Here is a 25,060-nt window from a genome sequence, read left to right as displayed (position 1 = left end):
GCTCTCCGCGCAGGCGCGGTCCGTCCTTCCCGGGCCCGGCGGCGGCGGGCGCGCAGCGGGCTGGCGGCCAGCGGCCCCGCGGCAGGTACCGGTACCGGGGAGCGCGGGGCTTCCGCGAGGGGGGGGGTGGCCGAGGCCCTGCCATCAGCCCGGGGGGGCTCGCCTCGCCCGGCGGAGGGCCCGGCGCGGCGGGAGGTTGAGGCGAGCGCGGGCTCGGCCGGGCCGGGAGCGGCGTGCCTGAGGGACGGGCGCGCCGTGCGCGGGGCTGCCGCTGGCCCTGACAGCCGCCGCGCTGCCTCCTGCCGCCCTTCCCCTGGCCGGCGGTCAGCGGGCGCCTGGGCACACCAGCCCGCCCGCGGCTGTCGCTTGCAGCGATAAGTTTTGTCTCTGTTTAACGTGCTCTAACAGCCGCTCGGTCCCGGAACACACGAGGCCGGCTCAAGGCCTGTGAGTGCTTTGCGGCTTGTTACGTTATTATTATAATTAGGCCATCAAAACGTTAGTGTCGGGGCAGAAGCCGCCACGGGGCCAGGCCGGTACCGCCGGGCAGCCCTACCCCGGGGAGCTCCCAGCAGCTCGGTGCTGCCCGCTGTGTTCCCAGGTGTTTCCCGTTAGTTCATGTTTATAAACGCCAGTATTGTGTGCGATACACGCTTAATTGAGACAGGCAAAATAATGTGTGTTGACATAAATTATTTAAAACAGGTGCGTATAGTTATGGGATGTACATGTGTAGTTATTTAGCCTGAGGGATGTAAAAACGCCTGGAATTAAGTTACTCTCTTACGTGGACGTGCATCAGCTTCGTGTCTGCTGCCGCCGTGGTGCCGGGCTGGGTCGAGCGTGGCGGCTCTTTTAAAAGTTGACCATAACCGTCAGTCACTGTAAGTTTGGGATGTGGTTCCCGGGGGGTTTTGGAACGCCTTCAGCTGGAAGCGAGCTCTCAAACAGGCTCTCGCTTTCTGTCTGGAACGTTGTGTGCAGAGATGATCTAGTACAGCTTCTCCCTCTTTTTTTTTTTCCCCTCCCCAAACCTGAAGATAGCTACATTTGGGGGAGCTGTTTTTTAAACTGGAATACGTGTTCTGGATCAGCTAGAGAGGGAAAACAGCTGTCAAACATCAGAGTAAGTTTAGGTCATAAATTATTGCGTGTTTAAAAACAGTTGCATCAGCTTTCTCAAATTTTAGAGCTGTAAACATCCTTTAAACTTTTGTTTTAAGCGTTGGGGCTGCCTTTTGCATAAGCCACTCCTTTTATGCCTTGATTTCATAATCTTTACAGAGGTGAGCTCTGAATGGTGGCAGCTGGTTTAATTATGCAGATCTCTTCTGTATGTTGCACTGGTAAAGGCAGAGTGATACTGCTTTGATAGTTAATTTCTCAACTTATAAATTATGTTTATTCTTAAAATCAATATTGAAGACGCATCTCCAACACTCACTAAAGAAACCAGCTTTTGGTGTGGGCTTTCAACAGTGTCCCGGGATGCGGGGAAGAACTGGTCATTAATGAGATAAATTGCTCATCTCGCACAGGCGTCCCCTCATGTAGAACAAAAGCAGGACAGCGCCCTGTGCCATCACGTCGTGCCCGTGTGACTTTCAGATGGCACGAGCTGTTCATTTTTATGAACAGTTACCATATAAAGGTACAAAATTATGAACTGTTTACCTTAAAGAAATTGTATTTGTATGATTGCCAGATGATGTACATAATGGAGAATGGAGATAATTACTTTTAAAACCCAATTAGAAATATTGCAGGGTAGACCACATGGACCTTTTAGCACTGTGCCCAAGTTACTTGGTTTGGCGAGCTCCTGGTGAACAGGAACTGTTATCTCCCGTGCTGAACCTGCTGAGGCAGGGCAGGGGTGTTTCTCCTTTCTATCTGTTTTTCCCCCGCTGTATCACTGATGGCTTATCGATGTGTTTGGTGAGGTGAAAGCAAGCAGTCCGTTCGTTCTCTTTTCAGGCTGTCAGTGGGAAGGAGCTCTGGAGACACAGAGTGGGGTGGGGACATTTTTTTTTAAGTGCTGAACTTATTTGCTGCCGTCTTCTCTGAGGAGAACCGAAGGGAGACAGGAGGGGCGGTTGCTGCAGTGCAGTTGAGGGTGATGCTCTCCCATGGTTCTCCATCCACAATCCATTCATGGCTACGAGCTGTTGCGTTCTACCCGGGTATTGTGTTGCCTAGAAACCGTTGGTCGCTGGGATCTGCCTGGAAGTGGAGCCGGGAGTGGAGTGGGAGGAAGATGGAGTGTGTCCTGAGGGGCAGGAGGAGCCCCTGACCTGTGAGTTGTGTGTGGGAGCAAGTGGCTGCACGTAAGGGGCTGGCCTAAACCTTTTTTGTGGCCTCTGCTGCTGGTTCGTTTATATAGACATCATTAATCACTGGTGCTGACAGTGATTCTTGGCAGTTATTGCTTAAGCCAGTTCAGCCAGGCGTTGAGGGTATGTTTTAACATATATTTATTTTACAAAGAAGTTACTGATTTGTCCCAAGTAGGAGAATAGAATAGAATAAATGAACGTGATTCTTTATTTGGAATAAACTTCCACCAGACTCACACAGGAAAACCATATCGGTTCACTTTTATACCTCAAAAGCTACTTGTGATACTTTTTAGAAAAACCACAATGATTTGTATGTGCAGGTGTTAAAATGAATGACCGCTATTAACATGTTTTTTTAATTGTGAGTTGGGCTCAAGAGTGAAGCAGATCTAATTGAAGGAGGTTTGTGGTGAAATACATGGATGCCTGAAGCACTTGGGAGACTCTTGGCTGATAATTCATGCACAAGTTCTGCTTGAATCTTGGCTGTGTGAACACTGAATCTTCTTATTTCCACAGGATCTCGTACTAGGAAGCAGCAGTAACCTCAGCCATGGAGAACGCAGAGAACACAGAGGAGGAGAAGCCGACTGTGAGCAATGACAGCACGGACAATGGCGCTGAAACGGCCACAGAAGAACAGCCTATGGACTTCAGCACAGAGATTATGAGTGTGACTGAGATGGAGCAGTCACCTGATAGCTCCCCTGACTTGAACGAGGAGAACACCCAGGAGAGTGAAATTCCAAATATTGAAAGTTTACAGACAACAGATATTGACACTTGCTTCCCTCCAGATTTTGACAAGTTCTGGAAAGTAGTAGAGGACAATCCCCAGGATTTCACAGGATGGGTATATCTACTGCAGTACGTAGAGCAGGAGGTTAGTATGTGCCCCCTTATTCCTTCACCTTCTAAACAAAGAAAACGAAAACAACTCGTGGCTGTTCCAGTGACAAGTGTGGGACTGTACGTCAGGCTTGCATAGATCCTGTTTTAAGATGGTTGCCTGTGTCAGTGTTGTCAGCAGAGGTCACAAAATCAAAACAATCAGTTAAGACAATGTTAAAACAATAGTTGTTGTTAAACTAATGTGAAGGTTTTTTTAAGGAAAGGATTCATTGCTTTTATTGTGTATTTTTTTCAGAACCACATACCAGCTGCCAGGAAGGCCTTTGACAGGTTTTTCATGCATTATCCATATTGCTATGGGTACTGGAAAAAGTACGCGGACCTCGAAAAGCGCCACGACAACGTCAAGCAGTCTGATGAGGTACGTGGGTGGCTGGGCGCGGCTATCGCCATCGGTCCTGTTAGCCAAATAATGACTAACCTCCCGCGAGTCATTTGGCTGCCAGTACCTGCCATGTGTGGCCAGGTTTGTAGGGGTTTTGTTTGCACTTGTCACGTCTGTGGCATTTGTAGCTAATGTTTTTTCTCTTTGTTGGCAGGTGCGTTAAACCTCTACAGTTTGTCAAGCTTTGCAGTGCAAGCCTCTGTATTACACTGCAGCTTAACAAGTAGGGCAGGGCTTTTCTGTCACTTACATTTATTGCTCATTTTCAAAACAATATAGTTGGTTTGCTGGTCACATTTGCTACATCTTATTGCATTTTTGGTCAGACGCTGTCAATGATGCTCTAATGGGTCTGTGCCCTATGGTCTGTACCCCAAAGCCTGCCCACACAACCTGGTCAGAATGCAGGGACCGCTGCGCTTTGAAGATCAAGACTCTGCACGTGGAGATCAGAACATTGCCATGTTCTATCCAACCTCCACCCAAATGGTAATGGTAGATTATTTAAACAAAATTCCAGTAATTAGTATTTCTAAGGTTCACCGGATAACACAGTGTTGCCTCTCTCTTAGGACGCCATTAAGTATTTGAGGTACAGTTCATGTTCTCTTCATAGGTGTATCGCAGAGGGCTTCAGGCAATTCCTCTTAGTGTTGATCTTTGGATACATTATATAAACTTCTTAAAGGAGACCTTGGACCCTGCTGATCCTGAAACTAACAGCACTATTCGAGGGTAAGTTGAAAGCAGACAGAGCGATTGGAGAAGCCCATATATACAGTCGCATATTAATCAGATTAATACCTGTAAGCTAAGGGGCAAACTAATAACAGCCTGCAGTCACTGTGGGGGTTTTTAAGAGATGATGGAGCCAAACTCCCTAAGTAGGGGTAGACAATACAGTGTGGGACAAGGGTCAAAAATTCAGAGGTGACCTTAGTGCAGTCTACAACTACCTGAAGGGAGGTTGTAGCACAGTGGGAGTCGGCCTCTTCTCCCAGGCAACTAGTGATAGGACAAGAGGACACAGCCTCAAGCTTGGCCAGGGGAGGTTCAGGTTGGACATTAGGAAGCATTTCTTCTCAGCAAGGGTCATTAGCCATTGGAAGGGGCTGCCCAGGGAGGTGGTGGAGTCACCATCTCTGGAGGGGTTTAAGGAAAGCCTGGACATGGCACTTAGTGCCATGGTCTAGTTGCCATGGTGGTGTCAGGGCAATGGTTGGACTCGATGATCCCAGAGGGCTCTTCCAACCTCATTGATTCTGGGATTCTGTGACTAGACATTGGGAAGTACTTTGTGTAGCACTGGAACAGGTTCCCTATAGAATTTTTGGAATTTAATTCCTTGGAGGTTTTCAGGGTATGGCTAGAATGTGTCTGACATTGTCCCTTGCTGGCAACGGTCCTGGGTAGAGCAAGAGGTTGGACTAAAGTTTGACCCAAAACCTTGACTGAACTTAAACTCGAGCAGCTTCTGGCTGCATGATTGGTGTATAGCTTTTGTGTGTTCAACTGCTACAGTAATGGTTTTAGAATCTTTACAAGATATAAGTGGTAAGGATTTTGTATTTTCTTAATACCTTGCATTCATGCCAGTGGCTTTTTCTGTTGCCTTTATTTGTTCTGTTGTGTTAGTGCTGGAGGGGAAAAAAAAGTGAGTGTGAACTTTTTGAAATTCTGGAGATCTTGCTATAGATACCTAGAAAATACTTTGACAAATTTAAATAATGAATATATGTGTGGTTGTGAGTAAATGAAGACACTCAGAATCTTTAAATAAATAAGAGCCAGAACTTTTCTTCCTTGTTCTGTCACCACATCCAGAAACAACTGTAAAATTGTTTCATTTTTCAGAGCCTATGAACATGCAGTCTTAGCTGCTGGGACAGATTTCCGTTCTGACAGACTATGGGAGATGTACATAAACTGGGAAAATGAGCAGGGAAACCTGAGGGAAGTCACGTCCGTATATGACCGCATCCTTGGAATTCCAACACAGCTCTACAGTCATCATTTCCAGAGGTAAAGAGAAAACAAAGATGTAGTTAATGCTGTGAGTTTCTTAAGCACGTGCTAAGCTACTTCTGTAAATGTGAAAGTGTTCACTCGGAACAAGAGCTGGAAATAGTTACTGAGTTTTATACACTTATGCATGTACTCGTACAGTTTGACTGTTTCAAAGTGCTGATACACATTTTAGGGATTTGGGTTTAGGTAAACTCACAGATTCTGCCGTGGAATAAAGAAGGGCCTTGAAATTGTGAGGAAGAAGAGAGGATGTCTTTGAAAAATTAGAATGAGCAGTTTTGAACTTTTAATTCCTCATGCAATGCTCACTTGTGGTGAAACACTAATTTAATTGACCAACGAGAAATACTTGGTGAAGTTTTAGGTAGCAGAACTCTGCATTAATATGGAGAGGTTAAGAGGGAAGCAGAAGCCTTAGTTAAATGATGCACCAGTCTTCCCCATAACTTCTACAGATCTTTTGGTTTTGGAAATCAAATATTTTTACAGTCTGGTAGGTCGTAGAAGGTGCATTTTGTCTGGGTGTTGACAGAAGTTGCACTCAGTGTTGCTCCAGATCGATAAAGTCGTGCAGAACCCCACTAGGATTATTGTTGTGCTCTGGTTACGCAGAGTATTGCAACATAAACCATGGAATGTGTGTTGACTTGTTTCTGACTATTTTTAGGTTTAAAGAACACATACAGAACAACTTGCCTCGAGACTTTCTGACCACTGAGCAGTTTGTTCAGCTGCGCAGAGAGCTGGCGTCGGTGAACGGCCACAGTGGGGAGGATGGGCAGCCTGGAGACGACCTGCCCTCTGGGACTGAAGATATCACCGACCCTGCCAAGGTACCTACGTGAGGATGTTTGTTGGCATTTCTTGCCTCACTCTGTGGCTGAAAGATGAGTTTATTTGCAGACAATTTAGTATTTCTGTAGCTGAGGTGTTCCCACAGTTCTCTTGCATGTCATTGCTCTTTGGCTTCTGTGGTAACTGCTTTTGTCTACAGGACATACCTTCCCAGTGCTTTCATAAGTATTAAGGAAATGGAGTTAAAAAATGAAATTGATGTACAAAACTTTAGGAATGAATATTAATTATTCCAGTTAACAGATTAGGAACTGTGGTCTAAGCGAGCTCTTGATCAGCAATGGTCTGTGCAGGTCCGTAGCCTTCAAAGGCAAATGAAACTTGGAGCCACCCAAAGGAATAGCCAGCTGTGTAAATGTACACACGGTGAAACAAGTTTGACTTGGATCCAAATTCATCTTTAGTCTCAAACACCTTTAGCATACGAGCAAAACTTCAGATAGAAAAGCAATTCAGTGGGGTTGCACTAGGGCAAAGGCACCCTCAGGGCAGCATCCCATCCCTTGCCCTAGCTGTTCAGGGTAACATTCTCTGACCTCCGAGGAACGGCTGAGGGAGCTGGGGGTGTTTAGCCTGGAGAAGAGGAGGCTCCGAGGTGACCTTAGTGCAGTCTACAACTACCTGAAGGGAGGCTGTAGCGCAGTGGGAGTCGGCCTCTTCTCCCAGGCAACCAGCGATAGGACAAGAGGACACAGCCTCAAGCTTCGCCAGGGGAGGTTCAGGTTGGACATTAGGAAGCATTTCTTCTCAGCAAGGGTCATTAGCCATTGGAAGGGGCTGCCCAGGGAGGTGGTGGAGTCCCCATCTCTGGAGGGGTTTAAGAAAAGCCTGGACATGGCACTTAGTGCCCTGGTCTAGTTGCCATGGTGGTGTCAGGGCAATGGTTGGACTTGATGATCCCAGAGGGCTCTTCCAACCTGGTTGATTCTGTGATTCTGTGATTTAATGCCTCTGGGATACTTTTAATTTATGCATATTACTGTCATCATAAAGTGCATTTCCAAAGGTGATGTGGTGTCTGCTTGCTTTCATTTTTAAAATTCTGTTTTAGCTAATCACAGAGATAGAAAACATGAGGCACCGAATCATTGAGATTCACCAAGAAATCTTTAACCACAACGAACATGAAGTCAGTAAGAGGTGGACGTTTGAGGAAGCGGTGAGTTTGTTTTGTCACTCTTAAACCTGAAATCAGTTAACTTTTGTTTTCCAAAAGTAGCCATCATAGCATGCAGCTCCTATAATGTATTAAAAGTAATGAATCAAACGAACCATTTGACCACTGCAAATACAGAACTTTTGCTGTGTAGAATTGAGTTTGGTTACTTTTGAAGAAGCAATCTGATTTCTTGATTCTCAGTCTTTCTTTTTCTTCCTGGCAAATATGATATTGCGTAACGCATTTTTTGTTTTAAATTTACTTTATTTTTAAAAAGTAACAGTGAAAATCTGTCCCAGCTGTTTAACACAGAGACTCCTTAATGGGTTAGTGATGTCAAACTGTTACGTTGCTTGTTGTGCTTTGTTGGACTCAGCCAGACCTCTTTTAAGCCAAAGGAACTCGGTAGCCCACAGCCAGTCCTAGCGCCATAGACTAGGACGTGGTCTGACTCGGGTGGGTCACCCCCGCTGTCGGGGAGCAGCCTGAAGCGCTGTCACCAGCCCTACGTGTCGTGGGGTCCCTTTTGTACCAGTTACCTGTCGTAGCAGGAAGCAGAGCGTACAAAGAGTGTCCCTAGAGTAGGTGAGGCTCAAATATGCTGATACATTGTGGAAGATGGTTACGTGAGCGTAGGTGTTCTTGGCTCAGGAAACCTTAAGCTGCAAATTACTGAAACTAGGGAGAATGCTGAAACTGTGGACATGCTGCAGGAAATGTGTAAGAAACAGGGTGTCCTCTCCTGCTCCTGGCCAGAATCTGTGCTTTTTCTACCAAGTGAGTATCTCTGCTCTGTAGATACCAACGTGTTGGATCTGTGAGGAGTTTGAAATATAAAGTTAAACACGTCTTTATAATGGACAGAAGTGAGGTAGATAGGCTATGGACACCACAGAAGGGATGGGGACCACTTCGACATGTTTTACTGTTGTTCTAGCAGGAACAGTGTCCCTGTGACTGTCAAAATGGAAAAAGAGTATTGGGTTCTGTGGGAGAGTTCAGTGAGGAGCGTGAAGGGGGTGATGGGATTTAAATTTCAGGTGGCCTTGAAGAATTGAATGTTACTTCTTAATTATCAGTTCTTTATCCGTTTGTGTGTATTTGTATCTGAGATGGAACTGCAGTACAGGAGGGAAGTGATCAGGTGAAATTAAAGGAGAGAAAAAGCAAAAGGTCTCTGGAAGGAGGCTGTGCTAGGTTTAGTTTTTAAACACTTGCACTCAAAAAGTTTTCTAGAAAAACAAGTTACTAGCCTAGAATGTACTTGTCAGCAACATCCCTTGATCAATGCCTGGGTAACCCCAGCAGACTTATTTGAATAGATAACGACGTGTCATTCTGAAGTCCTGTTCATTTAATGGCATTACTTGAACAGTGTGTGGCTGTTTATTTTTTTTAAGCACCTTGGTGGCATGCTTAGCAGTCACAAGCTGCCATACTGTGACTCTTGCAGATAAAGAGGCCTTACTTCCACGTAAAACCTCTGGAGAAACTTCAGCTGAAAAACTGGAAAGAGTACTTAGAATTTGAGATAGAAAATGGCACTCATGAGCGAGTTGTGGTCCTCTTTGAAAGATGTGTTATTTCATGTGCCCTCTATGAGGACTTCTGGATTAAGGTAAGGGAAGTGGTTCACCACCCAGCTCCTGCGCGTTGCGTACCTTGACCTAGTGACTAACCTTTTGTACTCTGTGGAATGTTGTTCATATATAACTATATCTGTTGCATTAGGAGATGGTCTGCTTGCAACCAGATTTGACTGCTGCATATGCCAACTTCGTTGCCTCTCTACGTCCTTCCTTACAGAAACTAGTCTAGTGGTTCAATAAAGGTGCTGAATGGGTTTAAACAAAAGAATTTTATCGTTCTGTCATGTTTTTAAAGACAAATACAAGCTTTAAATGTGTCAATCTCTGCTCTGTTTTCAACTATAGTATGCCAAATACATGGAGAATCATAGTATTGAAGGAGTGAGGCATGTCTACAGCAGGGCTTGCACGATACACCTGCCTAAGAAGCCCATGGTCCACATGCTGTGGGCTGCCTTTGAGGAGCAGCAGGGTAAGAGCAACGTTAGTTTGTGCTGGGAGGGATGCTGGTTTTAAGAGGCTGTTGGATGTCTCATAGCTTACAGCATCTTCACCGGTGTTTTAGGCAACATCGATGAAGCAAGAAGAATCTTGAAAACGTTTGAAGAGTGTATTCTAGGGCTAGCAATGATCCGCCTGCGAAGAGTAAGCTTAGAACGCAGACACGGGAACATGGAAGAAGCTGAACACCTGCTGGAAGATGCTGTTAGGAATGCCAAATCCATTAGTGAATCGTCGTTTTATGCCATCAAATTAGCTCGACACCTCTTCAAAGTACAGAAAAATCTTCCCAAGGCAAGAAAAGTGCTGTCAGAAGCCATAGAAATTGACAAAGTATGTGTTCCCTCTTTGCTGTATTGAAAAAAAAAATACTGGTATTTTTTTTCCTCTTTCTGAAACAGTTTTTTAAAAATATGGCAACAATGATGACAGGAGTTGTGCCTGTATGTAATGTTTCATTACTGCATGGAGACAGCAGTCCCTCTAAACTGACGTTGCCGTGTTTGCAGCTTGCAAACCTGGAAGTTTGCTGGGTTTTTTCATCAGAAGCACAACGTGCTTCATACCTTCATTTTTCCTTGTTAGAATCTTAAATATTAAAGGCGTGTTCACGTCTCAGGGTGAACAAAACTGACTGTGTAGGCAGGACTTGTAGAGCGTTTTGTGTAACCACAGAAACGTTTGGCACCTCAGATGCTCTTAGCTCACTGTTAGCAAAGTGTGACGTGTTTTTGTGGTGTTAGATCACTTGTGTTTGTGAAACAAACCAGGTCAGAGGTGACCAGTGTAAACAGAAAATGTTTTTTATTGACTATTGTAGCATATATTTATGATGTAAACATTGTGGTATGCACCTGGTAGATGGACATTGGGTGTTAAATACCTAATGTGGCAGAGGTACGACTCTAATACATCTTTTGCACAGGAAAACACGAAGCTGTATCTCAACTTGCTTGAGATGGAGTACAGTGGTGACCTCAAGCAAAACGAAGAGAACATCCTGAGCTGCTTTGATAAAGCTGTCAATGGCGCGTTGTCTATAAAAATGAGGATTACGTTTTCTCAGCGAAAAGTGGAATTTCTTGAAGATTTTGGTTCTGACGTAAACAAGTAAGATGTGATCTGTGCAAGGGCCGAATTAGGGTCACCAAGAGGGTGCTTGAAGCGGTAGGAAGGGCTGGGGTTCGTGGCCTCCATTGACTTGTTGCCTTTGTGCCATCTGTTCTTGGTGAGGGATAGGTGCTTTTCTAAACCAAATTCCTATTTTAAATAGGAATCTCTTTTCAGAAAACCGTCCTGTTTTTCTGAAATACCTAGTGCCTCACAGAGCAAAACCATCCCGCCCATAACTCCTTACTGTAGTTTTTTCTTGCTAAGTCTTATAAAGGAGGATGCTCCTCCGAGGGAACGTGAAGTGTTTGTGACACAGGTATGATTTGGTGCTCCGTACTCTGGAGGCTTCCAAAGCTGCATTGATGTGATGTGTCTGTGTTCAGAAGCATTAACAACGCTGTACACTTCGGGGGGAGGATCAGATACTAGAAGTGCAACTTTTAAATATTAGATATAGTTTTTCCTCTTAATTCCCTATCGTAAAACAAGCTCCTAATTTTTTTACATTTTGCAGCTAAATAACTAGGAAGGACTAACCATGAGTTAGTTTTTCCTTGTATATTTTTAACAATAGCTGTCCTTAATTTCTGCTGATTCTAATGAGTGGCAGCCAAGCGTTGCAAGTTTGGGATCCCACATAGACCAAACAAAATGAAGTTTTCAGTTCCCAAGTAATACTAGAGCACAGAACAGGTACAAGAGACTGTTTTCACCAAGAGCAATATTGACTGAAGCAGCTTTTCATGTGATACCTTGTAAACTGTGGTATGCAGCAGGTGAAATGATATTTAGCTGTTTGTGGGAATTCTAGCTAGGACTCTTGTGCTCCGTTAAATGCACCCATTCTTCCCGGGCTGTCTGGGCAAGGGCTGTAGGTGCTGCTTTGGAATTTAATGATTTTGTATAATACTTATTTCCAGTATTTAAAGAAATGTTGACCCCCAACAGCAACGCTGCTGTGGCTGGCATCAACAGGCAGCTGAGGGCATGCAGTCACTGGGAGGAGCAGCTGTATCACAAATAAGTTTTAGAAAACTTCTTTATAAAGGAACTTTATAGATAAAGAACTGCATGAAGTGAGATAAAAGTTGAGCAAGTTGGGAGTTTCTGGGCTCACAGAAAATTCTTCACTGCATTGTGGAATCCTCCTTCCAATGAAGTGTTTTGGCTTTCCCGTCTTCATGGTGCATCACTGATTAAAATTTGATTATGATTGAGTTTGTTTTAGTGTTTTTACAGTTTGAAGCAGACAATTTAAAATGGTTGCTCGTGTGTTTTAAATGTTTCTGTGAAAACAGTGAGCAAAGCTTTACTTCTTTTTGTCTTCTTCAGGCTTCTGGATGCCTACGATGAACATCAAGCCCTTCTAAAGGAGCAGGATTCTTTAAAAAGGAGAGCAGAGAACGGGTAGGAAGGCTGTTCACCTGAGGGTACAAACCTTGATAGGTGATGCAGTGTGGGGTGGCTGAGCATGTACTACACTGAGCTAGAGCTGATGCAGAGCACTTTGGAAATGCTTTAAAAATAGTGCAGAGAACAATCTCAGGGGCTGTGGGGTTTATCTTTAGTGTATGAATATATATACACATTTTTCAGCTTTAAAGAACAAAATCATTGTTTTTTTAATCACTTAAAGTGTGTACTAAATAGGGCTATACTGTTAGCTTAAATATTTGGAAACAGATTTATTAGAAGATAACTTTGAATTATGTATCACGGCAGAATTAAACAGTACTGGTAAAAATAACTCAAGTCTCTACGCAGAAACGTGCTTTTGCTGTCTCCATTTGAGCACCAGAATGATTTCTAACCCAGACTATTGTTCTGAAGCACAATACACTACTGTCTTTCTCTACATCAAATCCTGTTGCCCTGTTAGTACAGGGCACCGAGTTTGAAAAATATTACTCACCCTTACCTGTTGTAACATTTCTCACATGAAGTTGTGCTCAGAATTTGATCTAAGATCCCATTTACCAGCAATGATTAACTTCACAGGTCAGAGGAGCCGGATGAAAAGAAAATGCTCACAGATGATCCCACTCTGGCATCAGCACAGATGATGGATGGAGACATGCAAGTCAATCAGGCAGCGTACAACTACAACGCCTGGTACCAGGTAGGTGTGCGCTCTGGTTCTTTTAGCTCACACATTCTGAGTAGGTGCGTGGTGTGGTTTCCCCAGTGACGTTTCTCTGTGGCCCACTGTCAGCTGGCGAGGAAAGCTTGGAGTAAAAATTTAGCTCCTGTTTTTGTTGGTTCCTTTTTGGGCTGTTACGCAAGCGTAAAATATTTCTCTCTGCGGAGCGAGATGGGCAGTTTGGTGGGTAGGTGAAGGGGAGTGTGACAGCAGTGGAGGACATTGCTGGCTAAGGGCAGTAGACCTGTGCTGAAGTGTTTTGCCAAGGAGAGTCAACCCCAATTTACTGTGCGTTCTGATAGTTACTTTCTCCCACTAGTAGTTCCTGTAACGTCTCGGTGTGGGTTCTACTGCACTGGTACATAAACTGCCCGCTGTGTAACTGTGGTTCAGAATTGCCTGCGCCAAGGTCAAGTGTTCTTTCCGAAGCCAGGCGGTGAAAAGTGTCTCCCCCAGCGTGGGGAAACCACTCAGTCCTAGGCCAGGAACAATGCCCCAAGCTGTCAAACACGCCGCCGTGGGAGCAGCAGCCTTGTGGTGGTGATGAGGATCTCAGTCCCGTGGTTGACACGGTCACCCCAGCCCTGCCTGCTGTGCGTGTCACAGAGGGAGTATGTGAGGGCGCCTGAGCCGTCTGCCCTGGCTCTCCCCTCTTGTGGGGTGCGCTGTGACAGCGGACACGGAGCTCCAGCGCCGACAGTTCATGCTTCCATCACCTTCTGCTCCCTCCCTCTTACAAGATTCTGTTGGGAGTGATGAGGAGCCGTAGAGCAGGTACCACAGAGGGGCTCTGCGGAGCAAGAGTGAACCTGTGACAGAATCACAGAATCAATGAGGTTGGAAGGAGCCCTCTGGGCTCATCGAGTCCAACCATTGCCCTGACACCACCATGGCAACTAGACCAGGGCACTAAGTGCCATGTCCAGGCTTTTCTTAAACCCCTCCAGAGATGGTGACTCCACCACCTCCCTGGGCAGCCCCTTCCAGGGCTGTCTGTAGGGGAAGACTTACTACATGCGTGTTTATTAAGCAAATAGAAACTTTACAAGCAAGAGTACAGTTCCACTGCGGAGGAACACGCTCGCTTGTTCCACGCTCGGTACCAGGCTGAGGTCCAGGCTGTGTGTACGGGCACCGAGGCCTGAGTGTCCGGGGTGTGCCGTGGGCACGTCGGCACCGGGGTAGCCACGCTGGCCTCTGCTCACAGCCGTGAGTTACACAAGGGTGAAGCGAGCCGTGCCGTCCAGAAGGGTGCTCATTGCTGGGTGCCCTTTGGGGAGCGCGGGCCATCCCACTCATGTTGCCATGTTCTTTCTTTTTTCTAGTACAATTACCAGAACGCGTGGAATTACGGACAGTATTATCACCCCACCTGATCCGAAGAGTGAGTGAAGTTCGCTGTGCTGCAGTCTCAACAAAGATGGAATAAAATAAATATATTTTTCTAAATTAGGGATGTGAGAAGACTGTTGTCATACCTGCTTTTTGGTCTTTTGCATGGGAAATGAGCTGGCGTTCAGAGGGTACGTGTGAAGCAAGATTTGTGTGCTGGTAACTGGTATCTCTGTACAATTCTAGTTTACCATAAATGCATTTTTTTTTTTAAATTCCCTGCACTAATTTATGGAGATATCTGAAGAATTTTTTTCAGTGTCATAATGATTCCATAGACTTTAATCAGTAAAGCTGTAGGTTTGTGGGTTTTTGTCCCCAAAGCTGTTCTGCTGCCCAGCGCTGGCCACCACAGCTGCTGCGGGGAACCAGCGGGCCGGGACGGGCTGTCCCCTCCTGCTCCACTCCCCTGCCCAACCCTCACCCCCTGCTCCTCCACGAGCTCCTCTCCGTGCCCAGGGAGCGAACCCCAGGCTGCTCTGTTGATGTTGGAAATTCCTCAGCTAACCCTGGCAGCCTTCGCAAGCCGCAGGATGTGTTTTCTATTCTACGTGGGGGTCAAAAATTAAAACGCGGTGCAAAATGATGTTGCATTCTTTTCTAAAAAGCACAAACTGTGTCTGGGATGATTTTTGTATTTGGAGTTTTTCATGTACGCGGTGTGAGCAGACTTTTTTCATTTTGATCAAAGTGATCATTCTCATTTTTGTAATAAAAGCAAGGAATTCCGTAGTCCTCTGAGCGTTCTTGGGTTGCCTCGTTCAAGGCAGGAGTGAGAGCACCAGCGCCTCAGTTCAGCACCTGTGCTGCGTGGCTGGGGTGGGGGAACACCTTCATGGGACCTCCAGTTCTCACCTAGAAGGGGTGGGCATTGTGCCTGACGCTTCTATAAAACACCTTGGGAGGAGAAAGTAGTGGGGTTGGTTTTCTTTGGCTGCAATATAAATGTAAATGTTTTCCTCCTCTAATATTTTAAGTTAACTAAAGTTGTTGGGTGAGTGCTGCTATAAAACCTACCCAGAAAGCAGAAAGAGAAGCACTTTTGGGGTCACTCAGCCCAGGAAGGGATAATAACAGTTGTGGCAGTTCCAGAGGGGTCGCTTCTCCCTTCACAGCCTGCTGTAATCTGTGCCCTTTTCCCCCCCAGTAAGAGCAGGAAGGTGTGAGGTGATTGACACACAAAGCAGTGAAGGCACGTGCAGGTATAAACGGTTCTCTTTAGTGGTACGGTGCTGTACAGCAGTTGGGGGGCAGGGAAAACAAACGTGATTTCGATACAAGGCCACAGTTGTAACTAGATCCTGAAGTTACAAGAGCAAAACTGCAGTTGTCAGAAGTTCTCTCGATCATAAACGGATTCCCAGCAGCGAAGGAAACTTCGTTTCATTCGATATCCACCAACTCCACTTCAAAGAAGAGTTTTGCATTGGGTGGAATCCTGTTTGCACAAGTTAAGGAAGCTTTAAAACACCCCTGGACCCCCCAGTTCCCCCACCAGTCGCTGCTCAGTGATGTCCCAGCTCCTGTCCTCTTCCTCCTGTGCTGGTGTTACATTTCCCTGACTGGTTTTAACATTGTGGGTTTAGTAGGGAACCACAGCTGCTGTCTAAGAGGAGCAGTTGTAAGGTACTCAGTGCCAGTTCCACAGTAAAACATGCTTCTTGTTACTCCCCTTCCTCCGAGGAGGAGCAGCTGCGTCCTACCTGAGCTGCCTGAGTGCCTGTCCCTTTTTGGGACAGTCACTGGTCTTCTGGGAGAAGGCAGGCTGTCCTACTGCACTGCAGGGGGAAGAATTTCTAGACAGTCCTTTAAATTACCATGACACAGGACTCGAGCAAGAGAGAACAATCCCTTCCCTTCCTCCCCGTGCTGGTGAAAAAGAAACACGACTCCCTAAGACATTCTGCAGGATCACTCAATCCCATAGTTCAGTTGTAGCCCAGAACCGGTTCCTCTAGCCAAGATTTAACCAACTGCTGTCTCTACAGTGGCAGCAGAGCTTTCCTCCCCCTCCCTACTGCCCTGGTCAGCATCCCTGTCGGTGCTGTGTCAATAAGCATGTGGAGGCAGCCAGAGTGAAGAAGGGGGCAGCAAACAGCCCGTCCCCGCTGCAGTGCTCCCTGCAGGAGCCCCTCTTCAAACAGGCGATTGCACCCGTCCATGAAGTTCACTGACTGTTTTTGTGCTGTTAACATTCTAAGCCTGCCATGAGTAACATTTCCTCCACCAAGCCTTTCGGAGTTGTTACCTAATGAGGAACCCATTGCCAAAGGATACTTAGCATCAGGCTGCCCTTTCTTGCCATAGGCCCACTCAGGTTCGATTTCCAGTTGAGCCTTCTCTCCTTTACTCATTGTCAAGAGAGCTTCATCCCACTAAAAAAAAAAACAAAACAAAACAAATTCAAACCAAGAAGTGCATTTCACGTGCTTTTCCAGGGCGCAGTCCCCCCTCCCTCTCTCCAGCACACCCCCCCACCCCAGAGCAGACGTTGTGCAGTAGTTTCACGTTGTTTTTCGTTGTGGAAGCGCTCCCCGTGGCTGACGTCCCCTGCTCCCACACCAGCCTGTCCTGCACTGCCCAGCTCAGACTCGTTTGGTTAAGGCTGATGCCTACAGGCTCATTTTATGCCGGTGCTCGTCCCCCCTCAGGGCTGGCTCGTGCTGCCCCAAGCTGGCATTCAGTTCATCCCCGTATCAAGGTTTCAGTGAACAGCTGCAGCTCACGCCCTGGAACAGCCCAAGGAATGTATCTGGCACCTACACAAACACGGGAGCGCTACGCCAAGCCTGGAGACAAACCCAGGCAACTGCTGCTTCTGCAGTACTGGCCACCAGCCCAGGGACATCTTCCCCTTCCCAGTTCCAATCCAGTCACCCCTAAAGGCCTTTTCCCTGCACAGCAGCGTGGAAGGTTGCACTGGGTTGGGTTTGTTTTTTAGCCAGGTAAGCGGAAGATCCTTCTCGCACCCTTATCTTGTGCAGACAGCCACCAATGTCAGCAGTGGCTCAGCAGCAGCAAGGCAGAGTTAAGCACCTCATCTGCTGGCATCTCCCAGACACACCAGCCTCACACCAGTGTCAGTGCCTTCCAGATGTAAGCAGTGATGGGTGTGCAGGACACTCGATCCTTCTACTGAGGGCCTTTCACCTGCCTGGGTCCTGCCCTCACAGCTCCCACCTGCACTACCGTGGCACTCGGAGCTGGACAGAGCAGTTACAGCATCACACTGCAGCTCATTTCAGCGCACGACAGCAGCCAGAATTTGGAGTGTCAGCACCCAGTTCAGGGTTGAGGGGTGAACTGAACAATGCACGAAGAGGCACCGGGGCAAACACCAAAGAGGTGCTGAGAGAAAGCAAATCTGACAGACTAAAGCAGACTGAACACATACAGTGATGGCTGGAGCCCCGGGAACCCGACAACCTTGTCTGTGGGGCAAAGCACGAGCCAGACAGCACAGAGGCTGTGCTCCTCCTGAGGAACACGTACTTGTTACCCTGTTTTCCACACACTACTTAATAAGACCAGCACTGCAGATGGATGAATGCATCTGTACAAATCAATATTACCTCTGGAGATGTAAACGCCTTCAACTTGCCTTTTTACCTCCACAAGAAATGAAAACAGCAGCTCAATATTTGCACCCTGCTCATAAATCCTGCAGAACGAAAACTTTGTGGATTCTGAGGGAGCTGTTAATGGTTTACTTACACCTCTGATTACTTTTCCTACGCCAACTTTGAAACTTAAAGGTTTGGCTGCTTTTTTCTTCTTTGAACCTGAAAGACAGTTTTATGTTCATTTGCTTTAACATCACACCAGCACATACCATACTTCTATCTAAAATTACGATAACACTTTATATATAAATATCTGTTCTTATAATATTACTTCTAGCCCACTGTCAGATTTTTAGGGGAAAATTTAGCGCTCTACACTAAAAACATTAAATGTTCAAGTTGCACCAAGGGCTAAAGCTGATGAGCATCTTTCAGACAGTGATCCAATGAGCCCAAAAGACTCATTTCTGAATTACTAAAGCTGATGGTACAAGTCATAAACGCATTAGTGAAGCAAAAAAGTCAATAGGGAACGTACAACATCATACAGCAAGTACGACGACTCACAGACAGTATTCCAGTGACAGCCCTGCTGTTCTCTCAGTGTTGGACATCACTGCTGGAAAAGCATTTCTAGTATTTCAGAATTTCATATGCCTAAATCCTCTGATGGAGAAACTGCCACAAAAATACCAGCATACCTCCCTGCAGTGGATATGGTACACAGACTACTCCAGATCACTCTTGTCCCAGTGCCTCCACGTTTAAGGGTTTATTACAGAAGCACACCAAGACGTGTCTATGTAGAGAAGGTAACTCTGCTGTTGGTGCTCGAATTCCATAGATAAGGGGAAGATCCCTGAGCAGGAACCATCTTTCCTCCAAAGTAGTTTCAGCACTGATTCAATCCCCACATTTCACATTATCTATGGCCTGGAGAACGCCAAGCGTGAGGTCTGGCAAGAGGCAGCAGCGTAACTTTACACCAGCCAGGCCTAAAATACTGCCCTGCATTCCCTCATGGAAAATCAGGCCCCAGGAGCAGACTGCAGGGACACCCCCAGCCAGCTCAACAACACAATGGCAAAAGCAGTTTGTCAGGACTCCTGCCATGCACACCTTCTAGAAGGAAACGCTTGCCCAAGGCTGCTTAATGATCCCAGCTAATTTATCCTAAGTGCACTTGCAACAAAAGCCAAACAGTACATCCACGGCCTTACTTGTTTGAATATTGGTATCGAAGACTGTTCCATCCTGTAGCTTTCCTGTATACCAGCAATGAACAGTGTCTCCTTTCTTTGGAAAGTTGGTTTTATCGCCCTTCTTTAAAATTGATTTTGTATACTTTGGCGGGCCCTAAGTTTATAAAAACAGAATTAATGACTGCTGCATTAACTATTCTCAGACCAGCCACATTCAAGACCAAACAACCACTTAGTTCAAGGCACCAAATGAACACATGCAGCGTTAGTGAATGGCACATTTTAAAGCGTTCATGTTATTGCAGTGCTGTAATATTTGGGGAAAATGTAGCAGTGTAGGTGCAGTCTTCAGCACAGACAAGCTTTGGGAGAGATGCACAGGGCCCATCACTAACCCAAGTTACAGCAGCTGCCTAAGGTTAAGGCACGGTACGAACACCAGACTTCTTGCTCTAACCAGGTTTGTCAAGACCTGGTTAATTCGGCTGCCCCCCGCGATCGCCCCAACACCTCGAGGCGGCGGTGCCGCACCGACCTCCTCCACGGCCTCCTCGGCCTTCGCCGCTTTCCCCTTGGCCTCCTCCGCCTTAGCGGGCTTCGCCTTCTCCGCCGCCTTCTCCGCGCCGTCCGTGCCCTTAAACCGCTGCGGGGAGGCAGAGGGGCGGCAGCCATCAGCCTCCGCACGACCCCCCCCCCACCAACCCTCAACCCCACCGCCCCAGCCCCGCACCTGCGTGTGGAAGAGCTGCGTGTAGGCCGCGATGAGCTGCTCCTTATTCGCCGTCTTGGCCACGTTCTTCACTTGCCCCAGCAGCTTGTGCTCCGCCAGGAACTGCAGGACACGCCGGTGAGCAGCGGAGGAAACACACACCCCCCTATACCGCGCACCCCTCCCCTCCCTTACCGCCTGCGCTGCGTGCTCCTGAAGGAACTTGATGATATCCTTCTTGGGCAGCGCTTCGCTCCGCAGCTCCTCCGCGCTCCAGGGCTGCGCCGGACCCACGGTGGCCGCCATTTTCCCGCCCACCGCCTCCTCCTCCTCCTCCTCCTCACGCACCGCCCAGCCTTCCCGTCGTGCCCGCGGGGGCCGCCGCAGGGACGACGGGGTGGGACCGGGGACGGCGGAGCCGCCCCCGGTCCCACCCCGTCGTCCCTGCGGCGGCCCCCGCGGGGCTTTCAAGCGGCGGCGCCGAGAGAAAATGGAGGGCGGCGGGTGCGGGCGCGCGCTCCCTCAGGGCGGGCGGGAGGCGCGCGGCGCGGCGGGCCCCTGAGGGAGGATGAGCGGCGGGCGGCAGCGCACTCTGCCTGAGGCCTGGCGGGCGGCGGGCGCGAAGGCACCGGGGGAGGAGGAGGAGGATGAGGCGGCGGATGATGACCTGCTGTTGGTGGAGGCCGCCGCGGTGGCGGACCCGAGCGCGGCGGCGGGTTTCTGCGAGGCTGCGGGCTCCATTTGGATCTACCCCACGAACTACCCGGTGCGCGGTTACCAGCTGCGCATGGCCCGCGCCGCGCTGCTGGGGAACACGCTGGTCTGTTTGCCCACCGGGCTGGGGAAGACCTTCGTCGCCGCCGTCGTCATGTACAACTTCTATCGCTGGTTTCCCTCCGGCAAGGTGCTCTTCCTCGCCCCTACCAAGCCGCTGGTGGCTCAGCAGATGGAGGCCTGCGCCCGCGTTATGGGGATCCCGGCCCGGCACATGGCCGAGATGACAGGTAGGGCGGCGGCGGGGACCCCCCGGTGGCCTCGGAGGAGCCGCAAACGTCGCGGCTGCTTCGCTTGAAGGCAAGGGCAAGCAGCGTGAAAAGCCGCAGTGCAGAAAAAAAGGGGGGAAAAAGGTTTTTAAGGGGTTGATTTTAGGTTTCGCAACAGTTAAAACCCCAGGTCACCCAAATAAGGGTGATGAAGTGCTGGGACATGTTTTTTGTAGATCTGGGGTGCAGCCCTGTCGTTCACAGGGCCTTGGGGTTTCTGCACAGAAAATAGGCTCTGTATGACATTAAGCCAAAGAATAACGCCTTTTTTCTTGTTGTTTTTCTGTTTTCACAAACCCCGTAGACTGCAGTTTATTGCTTGCTCAAGTAACAGCCTTAATGACTGAATCCATAACCTGGTTTTAAGCCAGAGATGGTGTGGGTTAGGTATAGGGCTGCGGGAGGCTAGGGGGCAAGCTTCCTAGCCTTGTTTTCCATGCTTCTGGATTTTGTATTTTAATGAAAAAAAATCTTTCTAGTATTCCCTTTTCCTCCTGAAAATGGGACTAGCCTCAAGGTGCGTGCTATTTTAAAAGGCCAAAGCCGACACGTGTCTGCCAGCCCCGCTGGCCTTCTGTGGTTGCTCTCAGGTCATGGGTTGTGGCTTGTTCTCAGCAGAACAGTTTGCTAATGTTACTGCTTTAATTTTCAGGGGGAACCCAAGCCCTCAGTCGGAGGGAATTGTGGATTACCAAGAGAGTCTTCTTCCTTACACCTCAAATAATGGTGAATGATCTTTCTCGTGGGACATGTCCTGCTGTAGAGATTAAATGTTTGGTTATTGATGAAGCCCACAAAGCCCTTGGAAATCACGCCTACTGTCAGGTAATGCTGGTGTCACCCCACTCTTGTCTTGTAGTTACAAAAAACCTCCCTAAAATCACTTACAGGATCTCCATAAAGTGTCACTGTCATCGTTGTTGTAGGGAGATTGTCCTTTAGGTCCTTAGCTTTGTTTCAGAGAGATCAAACGGTCCTCTATGTTGTCAGTGCCTTGTTTTTAAGCAAAACCTGTATTAAAACTTCGTGAAGTGAGGTGGGATTTTTTTTAATGTCTGAATAAAATTGTAATTTTTGTTTCAAAATATTTTTTTGACTGGGGCAATTTAAAAAAAAAAAGTCACTGTGCTGTTTCTTTCAGATGTGTTTGTATTTGCAGGCATACTCTGGTGTGTTTGTGCTATGTTGGAATCACTCCTAAATGGGGAGAGGTTTTTTTCCAGGAAAAAAGTGGGCTTTTTTTGTAAAGTTCTTTATCTTAGTAAAATGAGTTCATGATTTCTTTTTAAATTTGGGTTTTGTCTCGAGTAGCAAAGCGTTTATTACATTATCTTTGCTTAATCTCCTCACAGCAATATGTGACCTAAAAGAAAGTTACAGTTTTATATACTGGAGAAATTGTCTGAATGTACATGGAGTTATGTCTCCTTGCTTACTAGGCCTCTTTAGAGGAAAGTTGGTGTTTTTTAGTGTTTATCTAACTTGGCATGCTGGAAAAGGGACGGTAGCTTGCCAGGTTAAAACAGTACACGTTGGTTTGCCAGTGTTGCAGTTTTCTTCTTCTATCATTCTTCAGAACTACAGCAACTTCATTTTCAAAGAATTTGGGCTTATAGGTCATTTTATTTCAAAATACTGTGTAAAAATATTTTCTTAAAATATTTTACCATTATGCAAATCGCTCTGTAACGTAGAGCCAAGACTTGCATTCGTTAGCTTTTGAGTCATCTTAGCTACAGCTGAGAAAAATCTCTTCCATCACCCCTCATCGGTCCCTCTGGCTGTGAAATTGGCAGGCTGTGTTCTCTGTTTTAGCTACACAGCTGTTTTCCCAATTGCTAATGCAACACTTTTAAGTGAGATTCACCTGAATGCTGGTTGGCATGCTGGTTGTCATCTAATCCCTGTTCAGCTTTCATGGGACTAGTCATCCATGATCTATGTTTTTTAGAGTGGTTCTTCAAGCTTGCTTTTTGGCAGCTCTCCTGAGTTAGTGTGCTGTTAATCTTTTGGTTAAATCGAGTGAAAAATCATTTCATAATTTACCAAGGTTGTAAAGTGTTTCTCTTAATCAAGATTAAGTGTTCTTGGATAAAATGGTTATAAACTGAACACTTCCTGGTTCCCATTTGAATGTAGATATACTCTTTTTAGGGTATTTTGTTCAGCTCTTTCTACGTAGTGGATATTTTCATCAGTATAGTTTGTATAAGCAAATAATCTCCTTTAAGGATATTAACAGAAACTTTCCTGTTCTTAGGTTGTAAGGGAACTAAGCAAATATACAAATCAGTTTCGGATCTTGGCCCTGAGTGCCACACCAGGCAGTGATACAAAGGTGAGTCACATCTCCTGGCATGGTTGGAATGATAAAATTTCCCTGGAAGCTGTGTTTAATACCACTTGATACAGTTTGAGCACTGTACAGGGTACTGAAGTCTGTTAGAATTCCACATAAAAACTGATCTCTTTACAGCCCGTTGGTTGTTGAGGGTTTGTCTTTTTCATGCTATAGGCTTTGTATTATTTGTCTCCTGACCTTTATAAAAGGAAAAAAATACCTTTTGGTTTTTGAGAATACAAACCTACTCGAAGCAAAAAGAATATACTCTCAATGCAAAATGGCTTTTGTGTTCTGTTCAGTGTAGTGTATTGGGTAGATGTGAGTAAGGCTGAGGTTTTCAGTCTGTGGCAGATGGACATCTAAACTCAGTTCAAGCTCCTAGCTCCAGGTTACTTCTCATCAGGTATTTCATGGCACCCCCAAAGCCAAAGGGAGAGTTCTGTCCCTCCAGCCCTCGTGCAGCAGCATGCTTTTTGCATTCATGAACTTACCATATCGTCTCCTTATATGCTGCTGGAGATCTTTAAGTGGGGAGTCTTTCATTTTGCATCTATAGGTAGTAGGTACCTTTACCTTACAATTACATTCAAGGCCTGCTAAAATATGGAAATAGTTACTTTCATGTGATACTGACTTGCATTGTTGAAGTGTTAACAAGCAAATATGGTCTTTTTTTGTGGCTTCTCAAACAGGCTGTGCAGCAAGTTATTTCCAACTTACTCATTGCTCAGATTGAGCAATGTGCTGAAGGATCTCCGGAAATTCAGCCTTATTCTCATGAGCGACAAGTGGAAAAAATTGTTGTTCCACTCGGTGAAGAACTGGTAGAAATTCAGAATGCTTACATCCAGGTGAGTGGTGGCATTTCTTTATTGTAAATGGACAGTATGAAGATGTTGAGAGTGGCCATGCTTGTGTTGTCCAGCTTCTTGCCAGCTTATGAAAACTGTATAATGACTGAAACATGTTCTCTGATTAAGAATATTCTCTAGAGCTTTAAGTTATCTGTAAGTGTACTTAGTTCTCCCCGATTTATTTGTTTTATTTTTCTCAAGAGCTTTTTTCTTTTCTTTTTTACCAGTAGGCAATGTCCAAATATAGGACAGATTAGCAGGGACCAGACTGTTGCCCAGTCAATGATGACTTAATGGTTTGTGTCCTCTCAGTGAGGTACTAGTAGGCAAATGGTATTGCATGAGATACCACTCTGAAAAGTTCAACATGTGTGTGCTTTTTTTGGTAAGAGACGTAAAAAAAAATCAGGATTAAGTTAGTATCAGACTGTTGGCCTTGGAGTATGTTTTTGGTTAAAGTTTAATGATTTTGGTGTAGTGTATGTGAAGACCATTGGAAGGCAAACTGGTTCATTAATTTTATAGATTGAATTAGATCAGCTGTTTTCAAACCAGTAACCTGGGAGTGTATTTATAGGAGGAAGTTCCACTGATAAGCTGGCAAGAACTTTAAAGACAGTTTTGCGTCACTCCAGGTGCCTCTGAATATTCTTCTGAGTGCAGGGATTTAATCTGACGTGTTTTACTTGAGTTTTGAGCTGAAGTAAGCACGTAGGTTTGGCTAATCTTGTGTAATTGAGGAATTGACTAAATTGTCTCTGTGGCTTCGCTGGTTTCCATTTCCTTTCTTTGATCTGGTATTTGCATTTGTATCGCTGCTGCTTTACTTAGAAAATAAGACTTGTACCTGCTGTAACAACACAGAGGGCACGAAATGACAGTGCCCCAGCCTTTGCCAGCGTTCATGGGCAAGCCAAGCCTTAGTCTTGGAG

The 25,060-nt window shown here is 46.4% G+C and overlaps 3 protein-coding genes and 1 non-coding gene across 12 annotated transcripts in view; 3 read left to right on the top strand and 1 right to left on the bottom strand.

Annotated features, from left to right (window-relative positions):
• The first annotated feature begins 18 nt into the window (after nucleotides 1-18).
• On the top strand, nucleotides 19-15,145 carry PRPF39 (pre-mRNA processing factor 39). 6 transcript variants are annotated; one of them, XM_068416615.1, is made up of 14 exons: nucleotides 19-85; nucleotides 2,859-3,222; nucleotides 3,487-3,612; nucleotides 4,253-4,371; nucleotides 5,491-5,658; nucleotides 6,332-6,497; nucleotides 7,571-7,678; nucleotides 9,132-9,296; nucleotides 9,613-9,739; nucleotides 9,833-10,101; nucleotides 10,694-10,878; nucleotides 12,214-12,288; nucleotides 12,880-13,000; nucleotides 14,347-15,145. In XM_068416615.1, the coding sequence occupies exons 2-14, from the start codon at nucleotides 2,893-2,895 to the stop codon at nucleotides 14,395-14,397; spliced, it is 2,010 nt and encodes a 669-aa protein (XP_068272716.1). In that variant the 5' UTR covers nucleotides 19-85; nucleotides 2,859-2,892; the 3' UTR covers nucleotides 14,398-15,145. The 6 variants fall into 6 exon arrangements, with proteins under 6 accessions (XP_068272716.1, XP_068272718.1, XP_068272719.1 ...); XM_068416617.1 differs by having other exon boundaries at nucleotides 24-85; nucleotides 2,872-3,222; XM_068416618.1 differs by lacking the exon at nucleotides 19-85 and adding an exon at nucleotides 1,987-2,296 and having other exon boundaries at nucleotides 2,872-3,222.
• Nucleotides 10,183-10,268, top strand: LOC137672494 (small nucleolar RNA SNORD127). The gene has a single exon (XR_011049589.1). It is a non-coding gene; the product is annotated as a small nucleolar RNA SNORD127 (small nucleolar RNA).
• A 465-nt stretch (nucleotides 15,146-15,610) lies between the features above and the next one.
• FKBP3 (FKBP prolyl isomerase 3) lies at nucleotides 15,611-20,230 on the bottom strand. The gene is made up of 7 exons (XM_068416614.1): nucleotides 20,083-20,230; nucleotides 19,909-20,010; nucleotides 19,714-19,821; nucleotides 19,197-19,332; nucleotides 18,128-18,195; nucleotides 16,691-16,788; nucleotides 15,611-15,851 (listed from the first exon to the last, which is right to left on the bottom strand). Exons 1-7 carry the CDS (start codon nucleotides 20,191-20,193, stop codon nucleotides 15,797-15,799), a joined length of 678 nt encoding a protein of 225 aa, XP_068272715.1. The 5' UTR covers nucleotides 20,194-20,230; the 3' UTR covers nucleotides 15,611-15,796.
• Nucleotides 20,231-20,345: 115 nt separating this feature from the next.
• FANCM (FA complementation group M) overlaps nucleotides 20,346-25,060 on the top strand; it is a 73,079-nt gene continuing 68,364 nt past the window's right edge. For all 4 annotated transcript variants that reach the window (XM_068416730.1, XM_068416729.1, XM_068416731.1 and 1 more), the window contains exons 1-4: nucleotides 20,346-20,891; nucleotides 21,583-21,755; nucleotides 23,191-23,268; nucleotides 23,967-24,125. In XM_068416730.1, the coding sequence (XP_068272831.1) occupies nucleotides 20,456-20,891; nucleotides 21,583-21,755; nucleotides 23,191-23,268; nucleotides 23,967-24,125 (846 nt within the window). In that variant the 5' untranslated portion in view covers nucleotides 20,346-20,455. The remainder of the gene's footprint in view (nucleotides 20,892-21,582; nucleotides 21,756-23,190; nucleotides 23,269-23,966; nucleotides 24,126-25,060) is intronic.

The sequence above is a fragment of the Nyctibius grandis genome, chromosome 20 (assembly GCF_013368605.1).
Source record: "Nyctibius grandis isolate bNycGra1 chromosome 20, bNycGra1.pri, whole genome shotgun sequence".
Lineage (NCBI taxonomy): Eukaryota > Metazoa > Chordata > Aves > Nyctibiiformes > Nyctibiidae > Nyctibius > Nyctibius grandis.
Note: the sequence above shows the minus strand (reverse complement) of the source record. Positions and strands in the feature narration are given on the sequence as shown.

Excerpts from the sequence above, each read along its gene's own strand:
- PRPF39 (XM_068416615.1), top strand. The coding sequence starts at position 2,893 with ATGGAGAACGCAGAGAACACAGAGGAGGAGAAGCCGACTGTGAGCAAT. Across the intron at positions 5,659-6,331 it reads TACAGTCATCATTTCCAGAG|GTTTAAAGAACACATACAGA; the intron begins GTAAAGAGAAAA and ends GACTATTTTTAG. Across the intron at positions 7,679-9,131 it reads GGTGGACGTTTGAGGAAGCG|ATAAAGAGGCCTTACTTCCA; the intron begins GTGAGTTTGTTT and ends TGACTCTTGCAG.
- FKBP3 (XM_068416614.1), bottom strand. The coding sequence starts at position 20,193 with ATGGCGGCCACCGTGGGTCCGGCGCAGCCCTGGAGCGCGGAGGAGCTG. Across the intron at positions 19,333-19,713 it reads CCGAGGAGGCCGTGGAGGAG|GGCCCGCCAAAGTATACAAA; the intron begins GTCGGTGCGGCA and ends TTATAAACTTAG. Across the intron at positions 18,196-19,196 it reads CGATACCAATATTCAAACAA|GTTCAAAGAAGAAAAAAGCA; the intron begins GTAAGGCCGTGG and ends ACTGTCTTTCAG.